The 25,960-nt window shown below is 38.6% G+C and overlaps 1 protein-coding gene across 2 annotated transcripts in view; it reads left to right on the forward strand.

Annotated features, from left to right (window-relative positions):
• MSH2 (mutS homolog 2) overlaps positions 1–25,960 on the forward strand; it is a 52,070-nt gene that overhangs the window by 15,463 nt on the left and 10,647 nt on the right. For both annotated transcript variants that reach the window (XM_080341247.1, XM_080341248.1), the window contains 5 exons: positions 10,341–10,540; positions 15,262–15,371; positions 20,839–20,962; positions 22,043–22,193; positions 24,714–24,811. In XM_080341247.1, coding sequence (XP_080197373.1) covers positions 10,341–10,540; positions 15,262–15,371; positions 20,839–20,962; positions 22,043–22,193; positions 24,714–24,811 — 683 coding nt within the window. The remainder of the gene's footprint in view (positions 1–10,340; positions 10,541–15,261; positions 15,372–20,838; positions 20,963–22,042; positions 22,194–24,713; positions 24,812–25,960) is intronic.

The following is a 25,960-nucleotide window of genomic DNA, read 5'->3' on the forward strand; positions in this document are numbered from 1 at the left end:
CTTTTAGTTTAGCTCTTTGCTTTTTTTAGGTTGTAACAGTGGTTTTCAGGGGAGGAAGCTGTGAAGTCATTTGATATTACAGAAGCACTTATAACATGTTCTTAACTGAGGAAACAAAACAACTTTGTGCTAGCATGCTAAGAAGAGAGATAACAGGTTGCACGGTTTGGGCAAGAGCGGGTGGGAAACGGAAGAACTTGAGCTGTTAAGTGTGGAGGGGAATACATCTGAAGGTGCAGGCTGTTTGTTTGGCACACAGAGTCAGAAGCAGCCTTGCTTACCTGGGCACAAGCCCTTTGCACAGGACTGTTGGAACTCGGTGGGTTGTCTGTTTCTGAACTACAGGCCCTTGTGCATGCACACATATTTGGGAGAGCTGAAAGAGACCCTACTCAGAAGAACATGTTGATATTGCAGGACAAAATTGTACCAATTTCATCAAAATAACAGAAACCTTTTGACCTCTTGCTTGGGATATGCTTTCTCATATGTAAGATTTACTAGAGAGGTATGTATACAACTCATCCAGAGAGCAGTGTTCAGAGTTGTTGATGAAGCAAAAACCTGGATTCAAATCTTGTGTCTTCAAAGTACTGGAAGAACTGGTGCTTGTGGGGAGTCCCCTGCAAATCTGCTCCTGCTGTTTGGGTAAATATTGGCAGCAGCTGGAGGCTCACAGCCAAAAATCAGAGCAACTTCTGTCTGTGCAGTGTCTGGTCTCAACTGAGTAGATGACTTAAAGTGAGTTAATTTTCTTCATGCAGTTAGCTTTCCTATTTCATAGTCGTTGTTTGGATTTAGTTTGAGAACAAGAAGGAAACACCCCAGGACAGAGTTAATGTTTTTCTTTAAGTACATTTCCAGTGGTTTTGAGTTGGAATAAAGAGAATGGAAGAGCTTGTTGTTATCTTAGTTGTCATCTGGGAGCCAAGGTCTTTCTGAGCTCTCTGCCCACAGGTGTGAGGCAGCTGGGAAGGGGGACATAGATGGAGCAGAGCTTGACTGACATCCAATAAGAACATTGCGTGCCATTAGCATCATGCTGTAAATATGCAGCATGGGAGGCTAGGGAGACAGACACCCATTCCGGTTGTGCTCTGTTTCAGTGGAGTTCTGTTTGAGAGTTCTTTTAGTTCGGCCTTTTGCCATCCTGATGTTTTGTGGAGGCCTCTGGGCCTTTCTACTTTTTTCTCTCTTCTCTCTCTGGGATCGACTGTTTGGGACCAGGTGCTGCTGCCTGGGACTGGCTGCTCGGTTAGGGCGGACTTTGTGAGAAATTGCATTGAGTGTCTTTTATTTTACATTCTATTTCCATTTAATATAGATTAGTAGTAGCAGTGGTATATTAGTATTATTTTCTTATTTTCTTAAACTGTGTTTATCTCAGTCCATGAGTTTCTCCCTTGCGTTTTGATCCTCTCCCCTGTTTGGAGATGGGGAAGGGGAGTGAGTGAGCAGCTGTTGTGGTTGGATTGCTAACTGGGTTTAAACAGCAACAGTAGAGGATTGGAAAGATCAGTGATATCAAGCCTGTGGTGTTTGAGTAAGGTAAGGCTTTTGCCTGTGTTAGTCTCTCTAAAGCTGCTGGTCTCTTGTTCCTCAGTTTTTGTGTTATTTTTATTTCAAATTGTTTAGAAAGGTTACTCCAGTTTCATAACAAAATCTTTTATCTGAAAGATTTGCGATACTAAGCACTTCCAAAAGTGTGTGTGGGTTGTCTACATCTTTTTCTGTTGTTATTTCTTTGCGCTCGTCTGAGAAGTTTTGGTTGTTATTTGTATAAATTCATGTGAAAACTCTGATAGGATTGGGCAAAATGACCTGGGATGGTCAGTGTGATTTTTGTGCTGCTAAGATGTGTGCTGGAACAAAGTCATTCCCAATAGTGGGCTTCAGTTGTTTGAGGCTCCCATGTGCCCATCTTAGGTGTCTGCCTTAATACTTCAAAGGCGGTAAAGCATGCTGGGGTTTTCTGTCGTGAAACGAGCTTTGCAAATTTAGGGTGATAGTTACTGCTTGCCTGAGATGGTAACAACTGGACTTCAGCTGGTTTTTGTGAAAGACGGTGTGTGTCTAGGGAACAACTGGGTCACAAGGGGGAAGTTTATACAGGGAGCTTAGGAAAGTGCCTTGCTCATTTCTGGCTGGAAAACACAAATGCTGGTATTAATCAACTGTTGCTCTAGTGTGAATTTCTTCCAGGGCGCTGAAATCCCAAGTGCTTTGTGTGGAAAAGAAAACCCATTTAGAAGAGGGAAAATGGTGGCTTGGCGTTACCTTGCCCTCCTATTGAGGAGGCAATACCTGAGGCTGTAGTTTATTATGTTATTCTGGTAATTTCCATGGGATTGGAAAAGAAGAATTTATCAATTTTATATGTCTGGGTTAAGCGTGTCCAGGGGAGGTTTACTTCCACTGCCTTTGATTAAGAAGAGATCTGAGTTTGAAAGAAATCCAAGGGAAACCAAAATAATGATATGATATAATGATATATGATATAATGAAGTGTTTACCACTTTCCTTTGTATAAAGAAAATATGAAATTAAACTGATATAACTGTGTATCTTCTGAAACTTTTGTAGTGAGATTGAAGTCTTGGTGTATCCTAAAGCAGTCCTTAATATGCTGCTTTTGTAAGTGGCATTTCTCTGGTAAAATTCTCTGTAATCAAGTTTAACAGTTGGACAGAAAAGTTGATCTTATTCTGCAGTCATAGAAAACCTTTAGCAAGTGGAGAATACAAATGTATGCTCTTCAGAAGACTTGACTGTTGTATAGCCAGGGGAGTTAAAACCTTTGAGATCTTCTTAAAAGTAAGTCAGCTTCTCCTGTGAAAAGTTCATTCTTAATTTGATTTCAGTCTTGAAACTTTTTTCCTGTGTGTCATGTGGACTTTTTAGTTGGTACAGTTTTTGCCATGAAAATGTCTACCAGAGTTTGGCATTTTAAGTTATTACTCTGTAGTAGTAGCTAAATATATGTATTACTCATTATTAAATACATATACAGGGTGTTTTGAAAAGACAGATCCAATTTCCAAGCAGTATTATTTCAAACTGGCGTTTATCTTTTTGAAGCACCCTGTATATTACTGTATTAATCAACTGTTGCTCTAGTGTGAATTTCTTCCAGGGCGCTGAAATCCCAAGTGCTTTGTGTGGAAAAGAAAACCCATTTAGAAGAGGGAAAATGGTGGGATCCAAGTTCCATAATATAAAAAGCTACAGAGCCCTTTTTCTAAGTAGAGGTTCCTGTGGAAAGCAGAAAGTGTTCTCTTTCCTGCATGCACGGAGAGGTGCAGAACTGCAGGACATTGGTGCAGGAGAGATGAAATCCTAGGTTCTTTCTAACTCCTCTTGTTGTACAGCTCACTAGTTTGTTGGTGTTTTATTTATTTATTTATTGCTGGTCGATCCTAATCAGGCATTAAAACCATTCTCTTCATTCTAACTCTGGTCTTTTGTTTTAATCTGTTAGTTTATATATTATTTCTACAGACAGAAGGACTTTAATCCCTCCTTAAAATTTGTATGCAAATCAGGCTTGATTAACGTTTTCACATTAGGAAAGGAAGAAGTGATCTTTTCTGATGTCAAACAGGATGTAAATCTTGGTGGAACAGAAGCATTGTGATGTGATGTGACTTGGGAAAGTGTGTGCCATTTATTAGATAGAAAACACATTTTTGCTTGCTTTTTTTTGATGTAGAGTGTTAGTCTTTTGTCTGTTAATAGTAGATCCAAGAGAGACCTTTTATCAACAATAAAACGTGGGAAATAATTAGATGCTTTCAGTTGGATTCCAGCATTTCCAACAGAAGCTTGGAAATAGGTGTTTGTTGTTTTGTTTTGTTTTTCCCCATGTGTCTCAAAGAGCATCTTAAGCCTAATGTTATTTCTTATTGCCCAGAATTCAAAGCTAATAAATAGCTATGGTTTTGAATAGCAGGAAGAAAAAAGGGGGGGATATCATTTCCAAGTTCAAGAAAACTACTTGGAAATTGCGTTTACTGTTTTTGTGGTTTAATTTAAATTTAAATAACCATCTTGAAACAAAGATTTCATTTGTGCTCTACTGTGGTTTCACTAGTTATAATTGTTTCTGTTATCTTGACTGTGCTGTCTTAAATCTGTGGTGGAAAGTTTTGCCTTATTTTTCTTTCCCTTTAGACTGTGTGACAGAAACAAGTGATGCAATGTTGTCAGCTGTTGTTTCATTACACTTCCTTGGATTTTTTTTGATGTGTTTCTTTTTGTATTTATTTTAAAAACAAGCTGTTAGTTGATGTCTTCTTACTTGTGAGCATTGAGCATAGCTTATAGTTGCATTATCTTAATGTAGTGCTTTCTGTTCAGCAACGTTGTTATGAATTTCTTAGCATACAGGAAATTGCTCTGCAAAATGTTCTCTGAACACAAACCTGTCAGCCTTGGCAAATATAGGGGTGGAAAATAGAACAGTACTAGGAAGGTCATGCGATGTCAGTCTAATTAGCATGGTTTTGGCAGAGGACAACTGTATCATGCTGATCTGAGAATTCTTTGAACTTGTCGTTGTTGTGGACAAAGGAGGAAGAAAAAGAATAAATTAGAGCTTTCAAAATGCCATTGACAAGTTCTTATCCAAGAGGCTGTTGAACAAGCTGAGTCGCGGGATGAAAGTAAAGGGTTTGTTCGTAAAAAGCACGAGCAAAAAAATAAAAAGTTTTAATCTTGGCAAAGATAAGCTCCAGTCCAGAAGCTGCACTTGAGATATTCTCTAATGATCAGGATGGCAACTGTCTGGTAAGATGCTGACATTTTTATAGGTGACACAAATAAGGATCAAACTTTTAATGAAAACCAAAACAGGCTGACTGACTGGACAGAACAGGGATGGTTTGGATTTTAATGAGAATAAATATAAAGCAATGCGTATAGAAAGAAAGAACATAATCTGCCTGTGTCTTACAGAGCTTCACATGGAGTCAGAAAGGGTGTTGTGCATCTTTGTCTCAGAATGAAGGCAACTCTCTGTGCATTTGGGTTTTCAAGATAAGGTTCAGTGACATTATAGAGATTGTTGCTGCTGGTCTTTTCCAACTGCAAAATTTAGTAATTTTCAAGAAGTAATTTCATGTGCATGTGACTGCTAGGATTAGTGATCGTGTAAGGAAGAACCTCGTGGAAGAGAAACTAAATGTTCTGGCCTTAAACATAGGCTGTCAAAGGGCAAGTTGTGATCTAATGTAGAGGACAAAATTGAATTTTACACATTCTTCCATGTCTGAGATTGGTGATCGAAGTCAGAGAAGATAGTTTTTATACTGGAAATTTTCATGTGGAAATCACAGAGTAGTCTGTAACTTAAGCAGGTTGGATAAAACCACCCAACTCTGCTTTACTACCCCAGGCAAGAGTAGCATTTTTCTAGACTAAAATTCACTTTTATAATTTGATAAACCCTCCACATGTGTGTATTGCTTTCTTCTTAGTACTTTTATTAAGTGAAGAAAGTGTATTTTAAATTAGAAATTCATGCAACTTTGCAGGTAAGAAAATATGAAGGTATTTGTGACTACTGCCTCTTTATGTGTGGTGATGTTTTGATAATTGAGAAGTAGGTTTACAAATCCTGTGTATCACTGGTAAGTGAGAGGGCATAACATCAGAATAGTGCAACGTCTTGCGTATGTTTGCCATGACTGTAACTGCTAAAGACCAAGCAGGGTAAGAACACGTGGGTATGCTTTATGAGTAAGTTTTTAGTGAATCCTGTCTTGTTTTTGCCCAAGGAATTGTTTCCGTATTACAGGACTAAAATGACCAACTTACTTGGTTCCTATGGAGTGGAACAAGTTGGCAGATACTGCCCCTGCTTTCAGTAAGTTCTGACAGGGCTGAAGATGCTTTGAGGGGAAGATCTGCAGATGGGATTTAGTCCTTCTGTAATCCCTTGGGAAAGTAGGTAGCTGTTTGGTTAGTGGGCTAATATTTAGGCTGTTAAGCAGTTTTGTTAGGTGTAATTTTGTTGGTTTTTTTTTTTTTTAATGGGAAAAAAATCTAGTCTTTATAAAGTGTGTTTAGTCACCAGTTGCTGCTGGTGCTTCTGAGAGAAGTTTGTGATGCGAGTCTTAAGGCAGGTCTTTAGGTAAATTGTGGGGAATTTTAATAGAAATGGCAATGTATCTGCTGTGGCAGAATCATATAATTATAGTTATTCCTTCAAAGCATTTTACAGAAGCCTGAAAGCTAGAAACTGCTCAAAAACACCAACAGGGATCAGAGTTGGAACTTGTTTGGCTATTATGACGTTACTTGTAGAAATCTTGGTCTGTATTCTTAGAGTTGGTACCTTAAGTGTATTCCTGTCTACTCCTCACAAATTCTGTATACATGCTGAAACTTCAGTGTATCTTTTAAAGATTCCCTATGTTTCCTATCCTATTTAAAAATGAAGCACCATAATGGGTCAGCAATGTCAATCTTTAAACTTATTTATTAAGGCAATAGTTGAATGGATAAATGTAGAGGTAGGATTCTTCTCTTGTCTTTTTCATAGAATCATGGAATCATTTCAGTTGGAAGAGACCCTCAGGATCATAGAGTCAGACCATAACATAAGTCTAGCACTAAACCAAGTCCACAAGAACCTCATCTAAATGCCTTTTAAACACCTCCAGGGATGGTGACTCCACCACTGCCCTGGGGCAGCCTGTTCCAATGCTTGACAACCCTTTCCAGCAAGAAGTTTTTCCTAATATCCAATCTGAACCTCCCCTAGTGCAACTTGAGGCCATTTCACCTTGTCCTATCACTTGCTACTTGGGAGAAGAGCCCAACCCCCTCCATGCTACAACCTCCTTTCAGGTAGTCGTAGACAGCGATAAGGTCTCCCCTCAGCCTCCTTTTCTCCAGGCTGAACAGCCCCAGTTCCCTCAGCCGCTCCTCATCACACTTGTGCTCCAGGCCCCTCACCAGCTTCGTTGCCCTTCTCTGAACTCTCTCCAGCACCTCAATGTCTTTCCTGTAGTGAGGGGCCCAAAACTCAACACAGGATTCGAGGTGGGGCCTCAGCAGTGCTGAGTACAGGGGGACAATCACTCTGCTAGTCGTGCTGGCCACACTATTCCTGATGCAAGACAGGACACTGTTGGCCTTTTTGGCCACGTGGGCACATGCTGGCTCATGTTCAGTTGCTGTCAGTCAACACCCCCAGATCCCTCTCTGCCAGGCAGCTTTCCAGCCACTCTTCTCTGAGCCTGCAGCGCTGCCTGGGGTTGTTCTGACCCAAGTGCAGGACCCGGCACTTGGCCTTGTTGAACCTCATACAACTGGCCTCAGCCCAATGATCCAGCCGATCCAGATCTCTCCGCAGAGCCTTCCTACCCTCCAGCAGATCAACACTCCCACCCAATTTAGTGTCTTCTACAAACTTAGTAAAGGTGCACTCGATCCCCTCATCCAGATCATTGATAAAGAGATTAAACAAACTGTCCTCAATACTGAGCCCTGGGGAACACCACTCGTGACCGGCCACCAACTGGATTTGACTCTGTTCACCACAACTCTTTGGGCCCGGCCATCCAGCCAGTTCTTGATCCATCGGAGAGTGCAGCCATCCAGGTCATGAGCTGCCAGCTTCTCTGGGAGAACGCTGTGGGACAGGGTGTCAAAGTCTAAGTACACACCATCCACAGGCTTTCCCTCGTCTACAAGGTGGGTCACCTTGTCATAGAAGGAGATCAGGTTGGTCAGGCAGGACTTGCCTTTCATAAACCCGTGTTGACTGGGACTGATAACTTGTTTGTGTTGTTTGTGCCGTGTGGTATCTCTCAGGGTGATCTGCTCTATGACCTTCCCTGGCACCGAGGTCAGATTGACAGGCCTGTAGTTTTCCTGATCATTCCTGCAGATGATTTTCATTGATTCTGTTCAGTATAATACGGAAGGTTCACTGCAGTGGTGTGGGTAAAACACTTTATGCAACAGAGGACATGCCTTTTGAAATTTTTATGTACAGAAATGTACTTCTACCTGTCCAGGGGTCTCTATCTCTTGTTACCTTAGACGAAGCCTTTGTTTCTTTATTGCCTGTCTGCTAGTAGTTAGCTGAGGCAGCGTAGCATGTTAACCTCTGTGTGCTGTTGCAGATGTCTAGCTCTCTCTGCAGAATGCTGCATGGTGTAATGTAGAGATTGCTGCTTTCAAAACAACAAAGAAGTAATTTCCAATGCACTTTGAAAATGCAAATGTTCCTGTCATTGAAACTGGTGCATTTTTCTGCCAGTAAGCAAAACAGTAGAAATAATATTGTGAAAGCTGTCATTTCTCTGCTTGCATGTCTCTAAATTTAATTAACTTCCCTGATGAAGGCAATATATTGATAGATAGCATGTTAATGTGCTTAACCAGAAATCAACATAGTATACCATGTATGGAGATCTCTGAAAGGGGCAGTTCTTCCTTTGTATTCCTGAAGTGTGATCAAGGAATGCTGAACTCTATGGCATTCCAAAATGAGCAATATCTGACTTTCTTTGTTTAACCGTGAATGCCAAGTAATATGGACTATGTAAGGATGACAGTGTTAACTGATGCAAAAAAGAAAGCAAGAAATGGATGAAAGTTCTCTTACCTTCTGTTGGGGAAAATAGAATTTAATGCTCTGTCATTTCTCATTGAGATTAATGCTTGCTTTCAGCACTTAAAGAATATTTATTTCACTATTTAAAAAAAACAACCAATCAACCAACCCCAAGTGTCAGAGAACAGCAGCAAGAGCAGTCTGAAGGGAAGGCAATGTGGGAGTCAATGGTGACAAGGCAGGTAGAGACAGTGCCCTCACTGACGAGGACACAGTCCCCCAGTGCCTGCATGAGGCAGATGGGGTGATGTCTGGTGACGGTAACCAGGTTCAGCCAACAATCTGAGTCTCCAGGCAAGTCCATAGTGATGACCTGAGATGAAGCAAGGAAGTTGAGTCAATGGGTCACGGTCTGGATCAGTGGGGTGCATGGCCAGGCACAGGCATGGCTGCAGCATGGCTCAGGTGAGAACCAAGGATGAGTGCCTTAGGTTGAATGCAGCTCTTGGCTGAAGGTGAGGAGGCCCAAATAAGACTTCTTACACCTTAAACACACACACACACACACACACACACACACACACACACCCACCCCCCTAGAAGTGTTGAGGTAACTGGCTAAAGTCATTGTGGGACCAGTCGTGTGTGTCTCAGAAAGATCATGATGGCTGGAGGAGGCTTCTCAAGATAGGAATGACGTTTGCTTTCTTCCAGTCCTCAAGAAGGGCAGAAGGGACTATTCAGGGAATTACAGGTTGGTCAGCTCCATTGTCATCCTTGGAAATGTGATTGAGCAAATAATCCTGTAAAGCATTGCTGAATGTACAAATGGCAGGATGGTTATTGGAAGCAGTTGGTATGGATTTTTGAAGGCAAAGTTATGCCTGACCAGCCTGATAGCCTTCTACAATAAATTGACTAGGTTGTTGGATAAGGGGAGAGCAGTGAATATTGTTTATCTTAACTTCAGCAGGCTTTTGTTGCTGTCTTCCATGACATATGATGGAAGTATGGACTACATAAGTAGACTGTGGTGGACTGAAAAGTAGCTGAACTGCCAGGTGCAAAGGATTGTGATTGTGACCAGGGGCGTGAAGTCCAGCTGGAGGCCAGTCACTAGTGGTGTACCCCAGGGGTTGATGCTGGGGCCATCCTTGGAGATACCCAAACTGTGACTGGTCATAGTCCTGGGCAGCTGGCTCTAGGTGATCCTACTTTGAGTAAAGGGGTAGGTGTAGTCAATGCCCAGAGGTGCCTTGCAACCTCAAGGATTCTGATTCTGTGATCCAGGGTTGCACAGCTGCACAGTGTCAGTGTTGGCTTTGACCACAGGCAGCTAAACTCTGGCATGAGTGTGGGTTTCTTTCTTACAGTGTGGGTTTTTGCTACTTAATATCTGTTCTCCCATACACTACTGGATGGCTTTTTTTTTATGGGGTGGGGAAAGGATTAATCTCAAAGTAGATGGTGAGCTTTGACGTACCTACAGAACAGATGTTGGCGTTTTCACATGAAACAGTTTAACTCCAATGCTGTTCATTAGATAGCCCAACTGTTAAAAACTACAGAAGCATGACATAGGCTAAATGCCCTTGCTTTTTCAGCTCATGCATTGTCCTAGCTTAATTTGTTCTTTTGTCAAGAAAGTTGGCCAATGGATACTGCCATAGAGAAAGGAAAGGAACTGCCAGATAAATGTTTTCATTCTAATTAGCGATATGAAAGAATTCTAGACCATGCCATGCTAATAATTGTTATGAAACTTCTTATTTAGGTTGAATTTGGTTGAAGCTTTTGTGGTGGATCCAGAACTACGTCAGTGCCTTCAAGAAGACCTCTTGCGTCGCTTCCCAGATCTTAACCGCCTGGCAAAGAAATTTCAGAGACAAGCAGCAACCTTACAGGACTGCTACCGAATGTATCAAGCTATTAATCAGCTACCTAATGTTGTACAAGCACTAGAAAAACATGAAGGTAATGCTATTCCTGTCTATTTTCAATTTTTTATACTACATTGATGATACAAAGAAATAGTGTGCAGACTTCCAAAGATTACTTTTGTCCTGTGTACTTTTATTGCAGGAATAAAACTTAAAGATATTTGAATTTGAAATGAGCTGGAATTCTGAAATACGAACCAGATACTTAAAAAAAAACATAGCCAAATCTTTATACAAAAAAGCATTCCAGTTAGTGTGTAGCTGAAATACTTGGAATTGTGGGTGGTGGCCTGGTAACCTTTGATGTTGACTTATCTCTAAGAATTCCTGACCATTTGCATGTGTATTGTGATCCTAAAAACAAGATAACTATTTGTACAGCATAGTTATGTTCCTTTTGAAGACAATTTGCTCTTTGAGTTGTAATTAAATGCAAAAAACCCCAGTTTAAGCATCATTGGTATAATTTGAATGGTGCTTTTTTTTAATTGTAATGTTCCTGTATTTAGGAAGAGTGTCATGGCAGGGCTTCTTTTGATCTTCATTAGTAGGAAGCTCAATGCTATGACAAGCAAGTCTCAGAAATATAAAGCTTGCTATTTCTTGTTTTTTTAGTATGTGTTGCCAAGAAAATGCAGAATAAGTTTAGTGTCATAATAATGGGAGGTGATTCAATACAGCAGTAGTGGTCCTAGCTTGTCATAAAGCGTATTTTTGTAGAAGCCCATTAATTTGTTTGAAAATCTCTTTGCATAAAGCAAGCACCGAAGCCTTAAAGAGAAATAATTTTTGAAATGGTATGGTTGCAAAAGTTTGTTTCATGTATTTGAGTAGACAGTAGGTATTACCCAGTATCATCTTCTTCTCTGTACTATAGTTTTTAAGACTTGAAGTAAAGAAACTCAACTTCTAAAATATTAATCTTAAAACAGAGTCTGCTTGGTTTTGCTCTAGCATGAAGCTCCTGGATTTCTATCTTAAACTGAGGTGTTTTTTCAAAGTGCTCGCTTCCTGTCTTTGCTGCTTTTTCTATTAGTTGGCATTTGGATCGACAGAGTTTCTCTGTCATAACGTTGAGGTAGGGAAACAATCCAATTTTTAGAAGTTTTGAGGAGCAAGCTGTGTGAGGCAAACTGCTAAGATCGCCATATGGAAAAATTAATAGACTGCAAAAGGTGCTTGCTGTTTTTACATGTGAATCAGTCGGTCTTAGTAGGGCATTTATCAGCAGTATATCTAACATAATTTAAAATAGGTGAAATGTGTTATTTTTATTTTCTTTGTACTTGTATGCCCTTGTTTAAAGTACAAGAATGGACTGGTAGTTTTGAATGTACATGACTGATTCAGACTGGATCTGGTCATTTTCCTGTTTAAGATTGTACAAAAACTCATCAAGAGATAGAAAGTCAGAAACATTTTGACAATTCTGAGTATCTGCCGGTTTCAGAACTTTATTTTCTCATGAATGGCTATGGGGACATAGAGTATCTACACCATGAAGTGATGATCAGCAGTGATTGCCTTTCCCTGGGTATGAAGTTGAGAGGCTTATTTTTATGGATGATGAAGGCTGGGGGGGTAATAAGTGAAGATGATTTTTTAATCTTTTAAACAGAAGAAACCTGTATAAGACAGGAAAGGACTCTGAGTCATCAAATCATTTTGCTATTGCTGGCAAAAGGAAACAGTTGTTCATTAGTCAAATTGCTGGGGCATAAAATCTAGGTACTTATGTCTGTCTTTAAGAAGCTGCTGAAGCATCTTCTATCTCATCTCATACTGACACTCCTTATTTCAAACCTGTAAATATGCAGGATACAAAAACTACATTCTGGGTTTGAGGTGTATTTTTACCATCTTATATAAAGCAGCTTGAATACCCCCTTACTGCTATGGAAATACCTTACTGTGTGTTCTGGTACTGTTCTTTCCATGACTGTTGCACTGATGTGTTATAAGCATCTTGTGATCAACTTGACTGTTTCCCATCCTTTGTTATTTCCAGCTGGTTATTTCACTACTCACACAGGAAACTCATTTATCTATCAATGCATCATCTTACTGTTAAATTTTACTTCATTTCTATTAGCCCAGTTTTCAAGGTCAGTTACTATGCTCCTAGTTTATTTTGTTCTAGTTTCGTCTACTGATATCTTACACATTGTATATATTAGTGAATTTTATAAGCAGCCTTCTTTTGTGCATTAATATCACTGATTCACACATTGTAAAAAGACAAGTGCTGTATGTGCCCTGGAGGAACTGTATTGCTAATGTCCTTCCATCTCATTCATGTTTTGCAAGTTGGTGATGTCCTCTTTATCTGCCTTCTGCTTGTTGTGTTAAACATGAATCTTGCATCTTAACATCCCATGTGGCACCCTATTGAATGCTTTAGCAGAGCCCAGATTAGCGCTGCAGGTTTCCCTTTCTTTTAGGCAGTCACTTATCTCAGACAGGTATGATCTGTTCTGTATTTTATCCTAATTTCCTTTTTACTCCTTGTTCTTTCCTCCTCATTTTTTCTAAGACCCTTTGTACCATTGAAGTGGCTGGTTTAAGTGCATTTAGTAATTGAGATTTATCTGTTTTCCCTTGACAGAATAGCCTCAGTTTTCATACTTCTGTTTGCAAAGCTAACTATATAAATGTTTCAAGTTTGAACATTAGTGCTTGCTTTACAACATTTTAAACCATATTAATGGTGAAGTCTTTAATGCATCTAATAAACACTTATCTTTGCTTCAATAAATAAATTATGGTTTAAATTAAAAACTGTACCTGGGAGCAGATAGGCTTTGTGATCAGTATGCATCTCTGCTCTTGTCAGTACTTAGGTCTGTTATTCTTTGTGTCAACGGTTAGCTTACATTAATGTTGAGTAGGTGCAAAAGTGTTATTTTTTTACCATGCATCTTTTGTATGAGTTTATGAATGCAGGTACAAGACAAGTTTGAGTTTAATTTAGAATTTTTCGATGATTTTCTTTTTTTTGCTCATATTCTTTTAATGCCAAATGTTATTCTTTTAATGAAAGCATACACATACAACTTAGATTCTCAGTATTCACTGACTCTGCTATTTTACTTCCTTCAATTGTTGGATACTGAATATGAAGTTGGATTGAAAGTGTAAAGCAATTTTGCATTGTATCAGTTTGAACCACACCATAAATATATGTAAATACACTAGTATTTTATTTACCTAACAAATTAATATTTTCTGATTTTTGAATGTGATGTCTTCCTATGGTGTCTGAAGTCGTACCATTCAAACTTAAATAATTAACTGGTATCATGAAACTTCCCAGTTTAATCCTTTCAAGAAGAGAAATTGTAATTGCTACTTTTAAGTTCAAGAACAATAAGTTTTCATTAATTCAGGATTACTGGGGATCATTTCATTGTGTGTGCCAGGTACTTTGTCAGCTGGTGCACTGGGCAATGCTAAGTCCATTCTGAAGAATGTGTGTGAAACTTCTTTTCTGCTCTTCAGTTTCTTCCTTTTATTTTCTAGGTTGGTTTAGATGTATCTTCTTACAAGAGGGGGAAAAAAAAAAGATATAACATGGAGCGAGCACGAGATCTGGAATAGTAAACAAGCTGTGCTTTATTTCAGATCTCTCAGTTTTGAAGATTTTTAGCCAGCAGAAGCCTCCATTTTTACAAATTCAGTAGCCTCTCAACAATACGTAATTTTTTTCCTCTATTAATAGCTACTCATCAGTTAAGAGCTTTAACTTTAATAGCTTGGGGGAGCTGGGAAGCAAAAATGCCCAGGAGGAAAAGGAAACAAACCAAAATTTTTCTTTCTACTTGAGTTACCGTGCTGTGAGAGAGAAGAGAAATTCACTTATTCACTTGGGTAATTGCCATGTGACTTCTGTAAATTTGTGCAGAATTTTTTCTTAGGAAAGATTAGGAATTTTTCCCTAGTCTGGTAAGAAATTGAGAGGCTTTAGAATAGCCAGAGCTTTATGCTGTATTTCTCTGTTAATGTACAAAGCCTTGCCTGTGAATGCTGGAGGCAAATATTGTAATTCTGTACATAATCCCATGACTATAAGCTCATAGTATTAGATTCTTCTTGAGGAGTTTTGCATGAATGGTATAGTCAATAATGCTAATCTTCCTGTGATTAAATCGTAACTTGAAGTGCTGCAAAGCTGTAAACATTCATTTAGTGACAGGGTGTTTTCCCAGCTGGCTGCTGGATAGGTGCTTATTTGTAGGCCTGAAGAAAATACTACTTTCACAAAATGGGCAGTATCTGTGTGCACTAACTTAACTGTGAACTGCATTTTGTATTCGGTGCTTACAGTGTTCTGTGGACTACCAACCAGTATGTGTGCTATGGAGTTATACTTGGTGTTACAGAGTATCTGTCCTAGCAAAGTGCATTGGAAAAGACTAATTTAAGTTTGGTGACTTCCTGTTTAGTGGAAAGATCAGTGACTATGAAGACCTGGTTAGAGTAGATGGTCTTTTTTTAAGGAAAACAAGACTCATAGGAGAAGGGAATTAATACCAGCAGATATAAACAAAGATGACAGAATAAGTACAAGCTTAATTGGAATATAAATCGGATAATGCCAGTTTGGGAAAATGATATATGTGTATCAGTGATATACTCATAACCAATCTTCATAAAAATTGACCAGCTGTATAGTTGTGTTGTTTTTCTTGGATAAGTGAATTCTAGTGAAGTTGTGGGGTTTTGTGAATGATGATTTTTCTTGTTTATTCTTAACAGGAGCTCACCAGATGTTGTTGTTGGCAGTATTTATAACACCTCTTAATGATATCTTCTCTGACTTCTCAAAGTTTCTAGAGATGATAGAAACAACATTGGACATGGATAAGGTATGGGCTGGTGTGTGGGAGGGGGTTTACTTAGCAATTAAAGTTTCTTATTGAACTTTGCAATCTGCTCCATGCTCACTAAATTTAATTGATCATCTTTATTAAGTAGTTAGTGATACTTTAGCCATGGAATATATAGACTGTTACTAGTGTAGCAGTTGAATACCAAGAGCATGTTCACTGACTGTCTGAAATTATCTGTTCAATGAAAAAATGCTTTGGGTACTTGGATGCTGTGGACCTGAAGCGTTTTTTTAAAAACCTCAACAGTGTTAAAAGTGGGGAAGTTATTTTGTCGCTTTTCTGCTGCTTTCTTAATATTTTCAAAGTTACTGTGATACATCTCGAATCTACAAAGTAGCCAGAATATGTTTATTACTTACATATTTCTCTACTTCTACAAAGTTCAGTAGACTTGGTTCTATATGGTAAGATTAAGTCTTCAAAACTAAGCTGACCTCTGAAAAATTATTCACCTAGGTATAAAGATCAACTTTACTTTCCAGTGTAAAGACATTTCTCACTAGAGAGAAAGTTACTACAATTAACTTAGCCTTGTACCTACAGCTGTGTATAAAAGATTAGTATTGCTTGAGCTATGCTTGCAAGGGAAACGTGGCATATTTTTTTTTTAAGAGGAAAAACTGGTGAAAGTAAGCTGGAGAGAACAGTCCTGTTCCTTAAATCTGTAGCAGGAAAGAGCAGGGATGACTATAAATGGCTGAATTGTTGTTTAATGTTGAACGCTTAGGACACAAGCAAAACCATGAACCATTGCTTAATTGGGTAAACCAATGCCAAGTTTTTTAGTTTTGTATGTCATTTTTTCTCATTATATTAGTGAATTGGTTAGATGCATTTTGAAATGTACATGCTTTTATAATACCACTGTTTCCTCTGTGTGGTTAGAATTATATTTAGTGTTTCTTTCTCAGTAAGATGTTTCGCTTATTTTGGAAAACTTGGGAGGCTTTTAGGATTGTCATAAATGTCAGTCTTGGCTGACTGTAGAAATATGAGATATACCTAACCATGTGCCATGCATGGTAGTAAGGGCAAGATGTTGAACTTTTGAAAACCGTCGTAGCTTTAAAATTTTAAAGATACTTATTTTTCTCCAAAGGCAGAAGCGCTGCTTTTTATCTCTTTGTACTGTGTATGCATTCATCAACTGTGTTTTACTGTTTAAGGAAAGACTGTTTGATTGATGTGTTGCTGTAATTTGTGATATATGCTAATGAAGAAATTTATAGCTGTATACTAGTTACAGACCATCTGTTGATGCAGTTTGTGTGCCCTGGGATTCTGTTTTCTTTAAAGCCAACAGCTGTTGTAAGCCTTTACCCTTCTTAGTCCAGCCCTTCACATTTCTTTTCAGCTTCTACTTTAAAATTTGTTGTCCTTCTAAACAGAACAGCAAGTCAGTTATGTCCACAGAATCCGGTGTGTTGGATCTTTTTTTCCCCATTCAAGATACTGGAAGATTGCTATAGATAAGCCAACACTGGTTTTATGAGAAGAATAAACCTTCTCCATATGAATGTTAAACCTTGAACTTTGACTTGAAATTTCTCTTAGATTTTTAGGGAGCTCAAACAAAACATCCAGCTCTATTCTTAGTGTGATTGAAGGCCAGGTTGTCATAGCAACTAAGTTATGTCAATAATCCGTTCTAATATAAAAACAAACGTCTGAGTTCAAAAAGTGTGGGATGTGGTTATTCATTTACCTAGCTGTAATATAGTTGAGAAACTGTCGCTTCCATTCCTGTCTTTCACAGAATCGTAAAGAGCCTTTGGAAAACCATCTACTCCAACCACCTCCTCAAGTCAGGGCAGCTTCAAAGTTTGTTAGTGCTTATGGTATATAGTATTTTGGTTTGAGTATTAAAAGCACAGCCCTTTTCAGAAGGGCTTGTTTTTCAGATTAGCTAGTTAGCTCAACATAGTCCCAGAGTCTGCAAATTATTTGCTGTCACCTTGTTCATTTGAGCACCCCTTGCAAATGTGACTCGCTTGGGTCTCATTTCATGTAAGTAAACATATGCAAGTATCAAAGCATTGTCAATGCTGGGATGTTAATCTGCTATTTACCACATTAAGTATTTTATACTTTGAACGTTCATTTCAGAGTAGCTTTGAGCAAAAACTTGCACTAAAAAAATGCAGTGTGTTTAGTAGAACAAAAGGAAATGTCTAGCTGTTTTTAATCCATATTATGTTAAGGCATTTGCTTTCTTTATAACCCTTTGCATGACTTTTGCCAGTAAAAGGTTATGTATAGGGTGAAGGTGGTGGCAATAGTATTTACACCAATCTGTGATGTGTCTGCTGCATTCCTTTATCTCTAAACGAAATTTAACATTTGTATTTAATGCAGTACTGAGTTGTAATTTAGACTTAAGTGCATTTCAGTGATCAATCTATCAGCGAAATGTCACAGTTATGAGTATTTTTATTCTTCTTTTGGGGATAAGAGAGCGAGTTGGGTTCACTGGTGTCTTCTTCCATTTTTCTGGTGAAGTGTAGCCTTACTGGACTGTAAGGGATGGTAAGTTCATTAGATAAAAAGCAGGAAGAACTCAAATACCACATTCCTGTTAACGCTTATCCTGCCAGATTGTTTGCCATATTCACACTGAGGGTTGCGAAAGGGAAAACCAAAAGTTTGCTTTAAGTAACTTACCTAATTATAGCTGAGATCCTGCTGTAGGAGGAGCACAGCTTGACAAGAATGTTGGAGGGTAATATAGTTGTGGGTGCCTGATGTTTTTATAGATTAATTAGTAGCACTGGTTTTTAATATTTTTAGTAAACCATAATCATTTTACTTCCCTAGCAGTTTAGCTGAACTTTTAATTTAATTTAAAAATGTTTTCTATGCACTTGATCACATGGAGCAGTTCTGCTTGTCTCTTGCTAAGGGTTACTTCAGGAGGCCTCAATGAGAAAGGAGCTGCCCTATAGCAGCTGGAGTATGTAATTAAATATATTTGAAGCTGTCCTCAAACCTGGATTTTACACACTTTTAAGTTCAAGCTGAGGTAAATGGGATATAGGTTGCTAGATGTCCTAAAGACTTGGTATCTACACCTGGAAAAGCTGCCAGCCACTGACTCTGCTGTGAATGTGATCTTGAACTGCTATAGTCCCTAAACTAGGCTATTAATGTAAAGAGAAGATGAAGTAATTTTATTTTAATGCTCCTGTCTCGAAGCTTCATGGCATTTTATGATTAATTTCTTGTACACCAGCAGCCTCTGGGTTTATTTGTCATCACAGGTCTGTTGAAGCTGTAATGGAATTAGCAACAAACACATGAAAACCAACTTCATCATCCCCAGGACAGCTGGACTGAGCTGTTGATGAGGCAGTAATGTAGCTTTTTTGCACATTATAAGCTCTAGCCACGTACAGATCTTTGCCTGCAGTGAAATGAAAGCTTGTCTGTGGCGAGGAGGCCCTGAGGGGTGAAGTTCAGGGCTCGGCGTTGGGCCTGTCAGCCTCTCTGACATGGCAGCGGGGGCGAAGGCGGGAGCCACAGCTAGACCGGGTCCTTGGCAATGCTGCCTGTCTTCTCCTAAGGTTATGGGATTGCTGTGGTTTATGCCAGGCTTCAAATAGTTATTCGGAGCTCTGTAACAAAATAACTTTTCACTTGACTGTCAGCCTTGGTTGTCTCGTGAAGCCAGTCATGACAAGAGCTGCTGTGCGTGTTGTTCCAGCCTCTGATGCAGATCCACGGTCTGCCCTGTAAAACCAGAACAGTCTCTTCTGCTGCGTGTTCATTGCTGTTCTTGCAGAATTATTAAGGGAAAGGGAAGAGAAAGCCTATCAACAGGGATGTAACAGAATGAATTCATTCATACACCTTTCTTAATGCCTCCAAGATTCAGGATGGTCCTTCAAAATCTCATAATCTGTTATTTTGTGGAGTCCACATCTCTGATTAAGCTATTGGAGACCTTTGCCACTGCAATGTGTTTGGAGACAACACAGCTGGAACCAAAAGGTATAGCTGAGTATAATCCTTTGCCATGCTGGTAATTACACACAGAAAACAGGTGCCAATGATTCAGTTTTCCATGATGGAACTTCTGTGGAAGATTAAGTATCTGTTGGTAGAGGATCATTCTCAGAAAAAAATAGAAACCGTTGAATATACAGTATGCTATGTATTTTCTTTATATGATTATTGACTTTTCCCCCTATTCCAAATAAAAAATGTATAAGCCCTGTGGCTTTCCTCTTTAGATTGCATTCCCAGGTCTTTGTTCCAAGTTGCTGCAAAAGCTGGGGGCCTTCAGTCTAATGCTTTTACAATTGTTTTGATGTACTGCAGGTTTCAAGTGCTTGTTGTCCTTAGTAGAACAAGATGTATGCAGTGGTTCTTGCCATTACAGCTCCTGTTGTTCAGTGCATTCCAGGGTGATAGTTTCATTGTCAGGGAAGTAAAAAAGAAACTGTGAATCTCCCTTTCCTCTTCTCGTTCCTTCTCTTACTAACATATACTTGTGGGTAAAAGTGAAACTGTATGTAAACCACCATATTGTTTCGGTGTGTCTTGCAAAGTATTTGCAGCTGCTTTGCATACACCTTTGCAGCTGGAGGAAGCTTCATGGAAATGTTGTTTTTTAACTTAAATGAAATATATTACTAATATGAAATCCAGTGCTTGGTTTCCATGTTGGACAACAGTGCTAATATTTTGTTGATTTTAAAAGTTTGTATGTTGAAAGTGGAGTTGCTTTTATTTAGCAGTTACAAGCTGTGCTTGCAAATTCAACTAGAAGCTTGTAAGGTCATCAGAAACACCCACCTGGCAGTGGAAGCATGGGGAAGAGAGGGGAAAAAGGTGAAATACAACTTCATCTGTGCCTCTGAAAATGTGTCTTGAGAGGAAATGTATATGCTTTTCAACTCAAAATAACTGGGTTGAAATTGGATAGGGTTTTTTGGTGATACTGTGTAGCCTTCTTCCATGAGCTCTTGAGTGTGTTTTGGGAAGAAATGAGTGTTTCAGAAACTTCTACTTCAACAGACTTGTTTTGAAACAACCCATCCTTTTACACCTGTCTTGATTAGCTGTTGAAGTCTAGGCTAGCGTACAGATTATGTACATAACAATTTCCTCTGATTTGCATTTTTATCCTGCCTACTGCTCAGTTATTTGTATGCAAATAGATGTGCAGACAACTCCATTTCACAATAAAGGAATCTTTTAAATTGGTGCATTTTGCTTGTATAAAATATATTATTTGAGAAAACAAGTGTTTGAGATGTATTTGTTTTGTAGTTGAATCAAATACCAGTTGTCACAAGCAGCACTGCATTACAAAATTATACATAAAAATAAATTGAGTAAATGATTAAGTAAATTGATTTCATTTTGTATGATCAGGGTGGTGATTTTTAAAATTTTTACTTCCTGTGTTCACATGATTTTTTTTCTTGTTAATTTTTCCTAGGTGGAAAATCATGAATTTCTTGTCAAGGCTTCTTTTGATCCTAACTTGACAGAATTAAGAGAGAAAATGAATGAACTGGAAGAAAAAATGCAGTCCTATTTAAAGAGTGCAGCTAAAGAACTAGGTAGGTTATGAAACTTCTTTTGATTCTTAGCTCCTTTGTAAAATGTTTTGAGATCAAGTGATGAAAACTGGTGTAGAGGAGTTAAGGAATGTTTTTGTTATTTTATTAGTAGTTTGGGGTGACTTTAGTTGCTACAGTACAATCTGTTAAAAACTGAGTAATTTTTGACTTTCTTTTTTTTTAACGAGAGCATTCCAGAATATTGCAGAAATTGTCCTGTATATTGCAAGATCCTGCAGTAATTCATTTTATAGAACTATAACTCATCTGAGTCTTGGCTAAGCCTAGTTGTGTTTTACTGCCCTTGAGGACGTGAATTGAAACTTTTTGCACAGCCCCCATCCCCCTTCCCCCACCCAATGCATTCTCCTGAGTGTCAATTCAGGACACACTAGTTTTCTTTCAACATTCTTTGCAAAATATGATATGTAAGCAAATGAGATGTTTAAATAATTGGTTATCCTATGCAAAAAAATATATGCAGCTGATGAATTGGGCATTTAAATACCAACTTTAAAAAAAAATATCAATTTTTAATGCAAATATGACAAGGAAACTGGCAACGCTGTAGTTACTTTAGGGTACACCTTTAAGGCTTGTGTGGGTTTTTTAGGCTCGATTTTTTTTTTTTTTAGTCTGAACAAGAGACCTGGATAAAAAGAAGGGAAGGTCAGGTTATGTAAGGATGGAATGAAAACTCTCACCAGCATGTATGTATTAGTAAAAGGATCACAATACTACAGGTACTCTCCTTTACAGCAGTGATGCAGAATGGCCTTGCAGTGTGCTGTGAACTTTATTCACATTTCTGGAGAATACATAACAATACAGTAATCACAAATCTAATTTGAATATGCAGTTTGAGAACATATCAAAGTAAGAGCAGAGAATGAATCAGTAAACTTGTTAGGCCTGGGTATTTCTCATAGCTGTACAGAACGAAAGCAGTTGTACTGGATAGTGTATCTAAGAGAGCCTACATCACACGAATGGGAGTTAGTGAGCAGAATTAGCACGAACTGGAGGATTTTTGATAATACAGTTTGTTTTGTTTTGCTTTTTTTTTTCCTTTCACCAAAGGTTTGGAAGCTGGCAAGAGTATCAAACTGGAGACTAATTCACAGTTTGGACACCACTTCCGAATAACCTGCAAGGAGGAAAAAGTTCTCCGTAACAATTCAAAATATGCAATAGTTGATACACAGAAGAACGGTGTTAAATTTACTAACAGGTAAGAGATCGTGTTGGGAGTTTTTCAAGCCTGTTGTGAAAGAAATAAAGTTGTTCCTTTGTTAATAATTTTGCTGTCAAACTGGTTTCCCTACATCTTGAATGGCTGAATTTTCACCCATTTACTTGGTTCACAGACTGAGATATTGAGCAAGACTGGCATGAGGGAGGAGTAGTCATACACTTTCTGTTGAAAGCTACATTTCCCTTTTACTTTGCCAACTGTTAGCTATTTTTGGTCCTTTGACTTGGGCTAATTTCTCTGTTTTAGCTGCACCTAGTAGCATAATTGCATTCATTGTGAGTGTTTATACAGACACTTTCACAAGCTGCAACAGGAAAAGAGCTATTTATGTTTTATCACCAAATATGACATGCAGCAGTTTTGTTGATGATGACCTTTTTTGTTGTTGTTCTAAATTACACTGTAATTTCTGTTATTTTTATGTATTTGACTTGCATTCTGTAGTTCTGTAGATTAAGGTAATTAAAAATTTTAGTCTTCAGGCTAATTGCATCAATGCTGTTTCAGTGTCTCCATGTCTGGACAGCATTTCTGTCAGCCATACAAAAAATCTGTACTTTTTGTTGACTTTTTAGCACTTCTAAAGCTATTTAGAAGAAGCAAGGACTACCTCACTCATCAGATGAATCTCTTTCTGTACTTCATTATATTTACACAGGAGTAGAAAGTTGCATGTGCAGAATCAGGTAGTAACTTAGATTTAAGGCAGTCTCTTGAAGTTAGCTGGTCTAGCCCCTCACTCCAAGCAAAGCCTCCTTAGGAATTTGATCCTCTTCCAAAGCTAGATGAGGCAGCTCAAGGCCTTGCCCAGGTGCCCATCCTCCAAGCATCCTTCATAACCTCGTGAGGCACAAGTTCCAGTGCTGAACCACTCTTTGTGAAAACAAAGTCACTTCACAGCTGTTTTATAGTCATTTGGACCCAGTCTGTACTATTGCATGGAGTTATTTCATCCCAGGTGCAGGACTTGGGATATACCTGTGTTGAAATTCTTTTCTACCTGTTTCTCTAGTCTGTAGATACCTCAGTGAATGGCAGCCCCATCCTCCTGCATACTGACAGCTCCCCTTAATGTGCTGCATTCACAGCCTTGCTGAGAGTGCATTCAGTCCTGACACTCAAGTTGTTAATTAAAGCATAAATAGTATCAGACCTAAGAAATACTGCTAATGATCAGCCCCTAACTGGACTTCAACCTCCTGACAAGTTCCTCCTCGTCTGCCTAGGGCAGGTCCAGGAGAAAACTAGCCTCATATGTATGTTATATATGGAAGGATAAAAATAGCAGATTAACACATCGTACAGTCTATTTCAAACAAACCATGGTGCTGTTGCTTTTTGTATAACAGTTCCTGCTGGAGTTAGCATCAGAGAAGCGAGTTTGAGAGAGATCTTTATTGACAGACACATGTGAGAACCACTGCTTACAGGGCAAGGTTGGTTTCAAGCCAGTGCTATTACCAATAGTGACTGTTTCTGTTAATCACTCACCTTCATCGTAATAAATCCTTTGCTTTGGAAAGGAGGGCAATGATATTGGTTCACACCAACCGATATGTTGGTGTATTTCACACCAGTTTGCTTAAATGAACGAAGTGTAAGCCTTAATTGCATTTTGTTTTAACATTTACTCAGAGGATAATTTTTCAAAGCATCCCTGAAATTTAACAGTGTTTTTTTGCTGCGAAATATGTTATGATTCTAAGCATAATGATGAAGTTAAGCTTTTCTGTAACTGAGAGGATGGTACTCTCTACTGTGTCATCTGTTACTTAGGGAAGAAGCCCATAGATCTCTAATAAAACAGACTTCTCTGTGCTTAGTTAAGTTAAAGTTGCTTCTGTAGATAGTACTAGAAGCACAAGGCTGACTTCTGCTTATAGTGTGGATGCACTACTTGCATATGTTTCATATTCAGTCCTGCAGACTCTACTTCATGTTCAGAGACAAGCTTGAGAAGAATAAACACATCTTTAAACTCTCTGTTCATTTTAGCTTACCTTATTTTGGAGACTAAAACCTGTTCTTAGTGACAGTAGTTCACTGAGGTTTTTACTAAATGAAAGAAATCAATGCCTTAATCTCTGATAAGCCTGTTGTAGGACTCTGGGCTAATTACACAGTTGCTTAGCAGCAATTCTCCTCTGCCAGTTCTATAATGTGCTACATCTTGTTGCAAAATGGCCAGAAATTCAGCTTTAAGAGCAAATCCTTGTCACATAGTGTGTCCATAACAAGTAACTACTGAAAGGTTTTTAATGATATGTTCAGAGATTCTAGAATTGCTTCTTTGGCCCTTGTTTGTGATCTTAAACTTGGAATTAATCTTATGGATATCTTGGTGTGGATGAATCATAGAGCAGTTGCCTTGTGCTGAACCTTACTGTTAAAACAGGTGGGGACAACTGGTATTGACTCATAGGAGTCCAGAAGTTTGGCATTACAGCAGTGAAGACAGAATGTCACGGCTTCTAAATATTGTGGTTTTGTTCACAGCAAACTGAGCTCCGTCAATGATGAATATATAAAGAACAGAGAAGAGTATGAAGAGGCTCAGGATGCAATTGTTAAGGAAATCATTAACATTGCTTCAGGTGAATGTGTCAATGTTGATGTGTATCACAGTCTAGAATGCTGGGAGGACTTGCAGTTACTTTCTAGGTCTTTATATAGAGAACCATAACATTCCCTGAAAGAATTAGTGTGAAAAATGAGGTCTGGCTCTTACGCAGTTGTTGAAAGTTTGAAATACATTGTCTTCTGCCATCAGACACTTTCCTGGCATTGCTGCAAATGTGCCATGATGGGGTGTGTGCAAATGCTAATCCCATACAAGGAAAAAAAATATGCCCATAAAGGCCACATCCACCTCCCCGACTCTGGGCATTTCTACCCAAACAGTAGGCTAAGTAGAAGCCAGAAGAGGTAAAGGACTACAAAGAAGTGAGGAGTGGGACCTACGGTCTGTGAAGGATGGTAAAGAAAGAACGTTGGTGTGCAGTATAAGATCAAGTTAGTCATTACCTGTATGGTACAGTAAAAAAATTATTGTTTTCACAATTAATTTCCATGTATTTTGCTCCAAGATTGCCTCTTGCAGGGCATTCTTTACTATCCTTCACCAAACGGAGAAGAGGCATCTGGGAATTTGGACTGAAGGATTCCGGAAATATTGCACTAGTTCCAGCAGGACAGTCTTAGTTCTTTGAAAGAGGGAAGTGGAAAGTGAAAGCACCAATGATTCTTAAGCTAAGGGTAAATAGATTGAAGATAAACACTTTGAAGCTGATATATTAATATATTTGTGTATGTAATAAGTTACGGTGGAAGTCTTCATAAGCTATGACCTGTTGTCATGATAAAGAATTTGCCAGTATATTGCAAAATCAGCTTGTTACATATATATTTTTTTTTTTTAATGTAGGTAATTTTCAAGTGGTGTTCTTTGTGTGTAGCATATGAAGGTTTGTGTATTTATGTGGAAAGCTAATTGGCTATTATATAGCGGGATTAGCTTGAATATGTCATCTATAAATACCTAGTATGTTTAATGAAGTCTTTTGCTGCTGCTTAAAGCTTCTCTGGTGTGCAGTCATAGACTTAACAAGTGTATTTAAAAAGCATTTTTCTTCCCCAAGTGGGGACAATTTAATCAAGAAGACTGGATTATGTGTGTAATTAATGAATGAAAGTGACTTTGAGTCCTGTTAATTATCTACACCTAGCCAGTTCAAGAGGTGATG

The sequence above is a fragment of the Nesoenas mayeri genome, assembly GCF_963082525.1.
Source record: "Nesoenas mayeri genome assembly, chromosome: 3".
NCBI lineage: Eukaryota > Metazoa > Chordata > Aves > Columbiformes > Columbidae > Nesoenas > Nesoenas mayeri.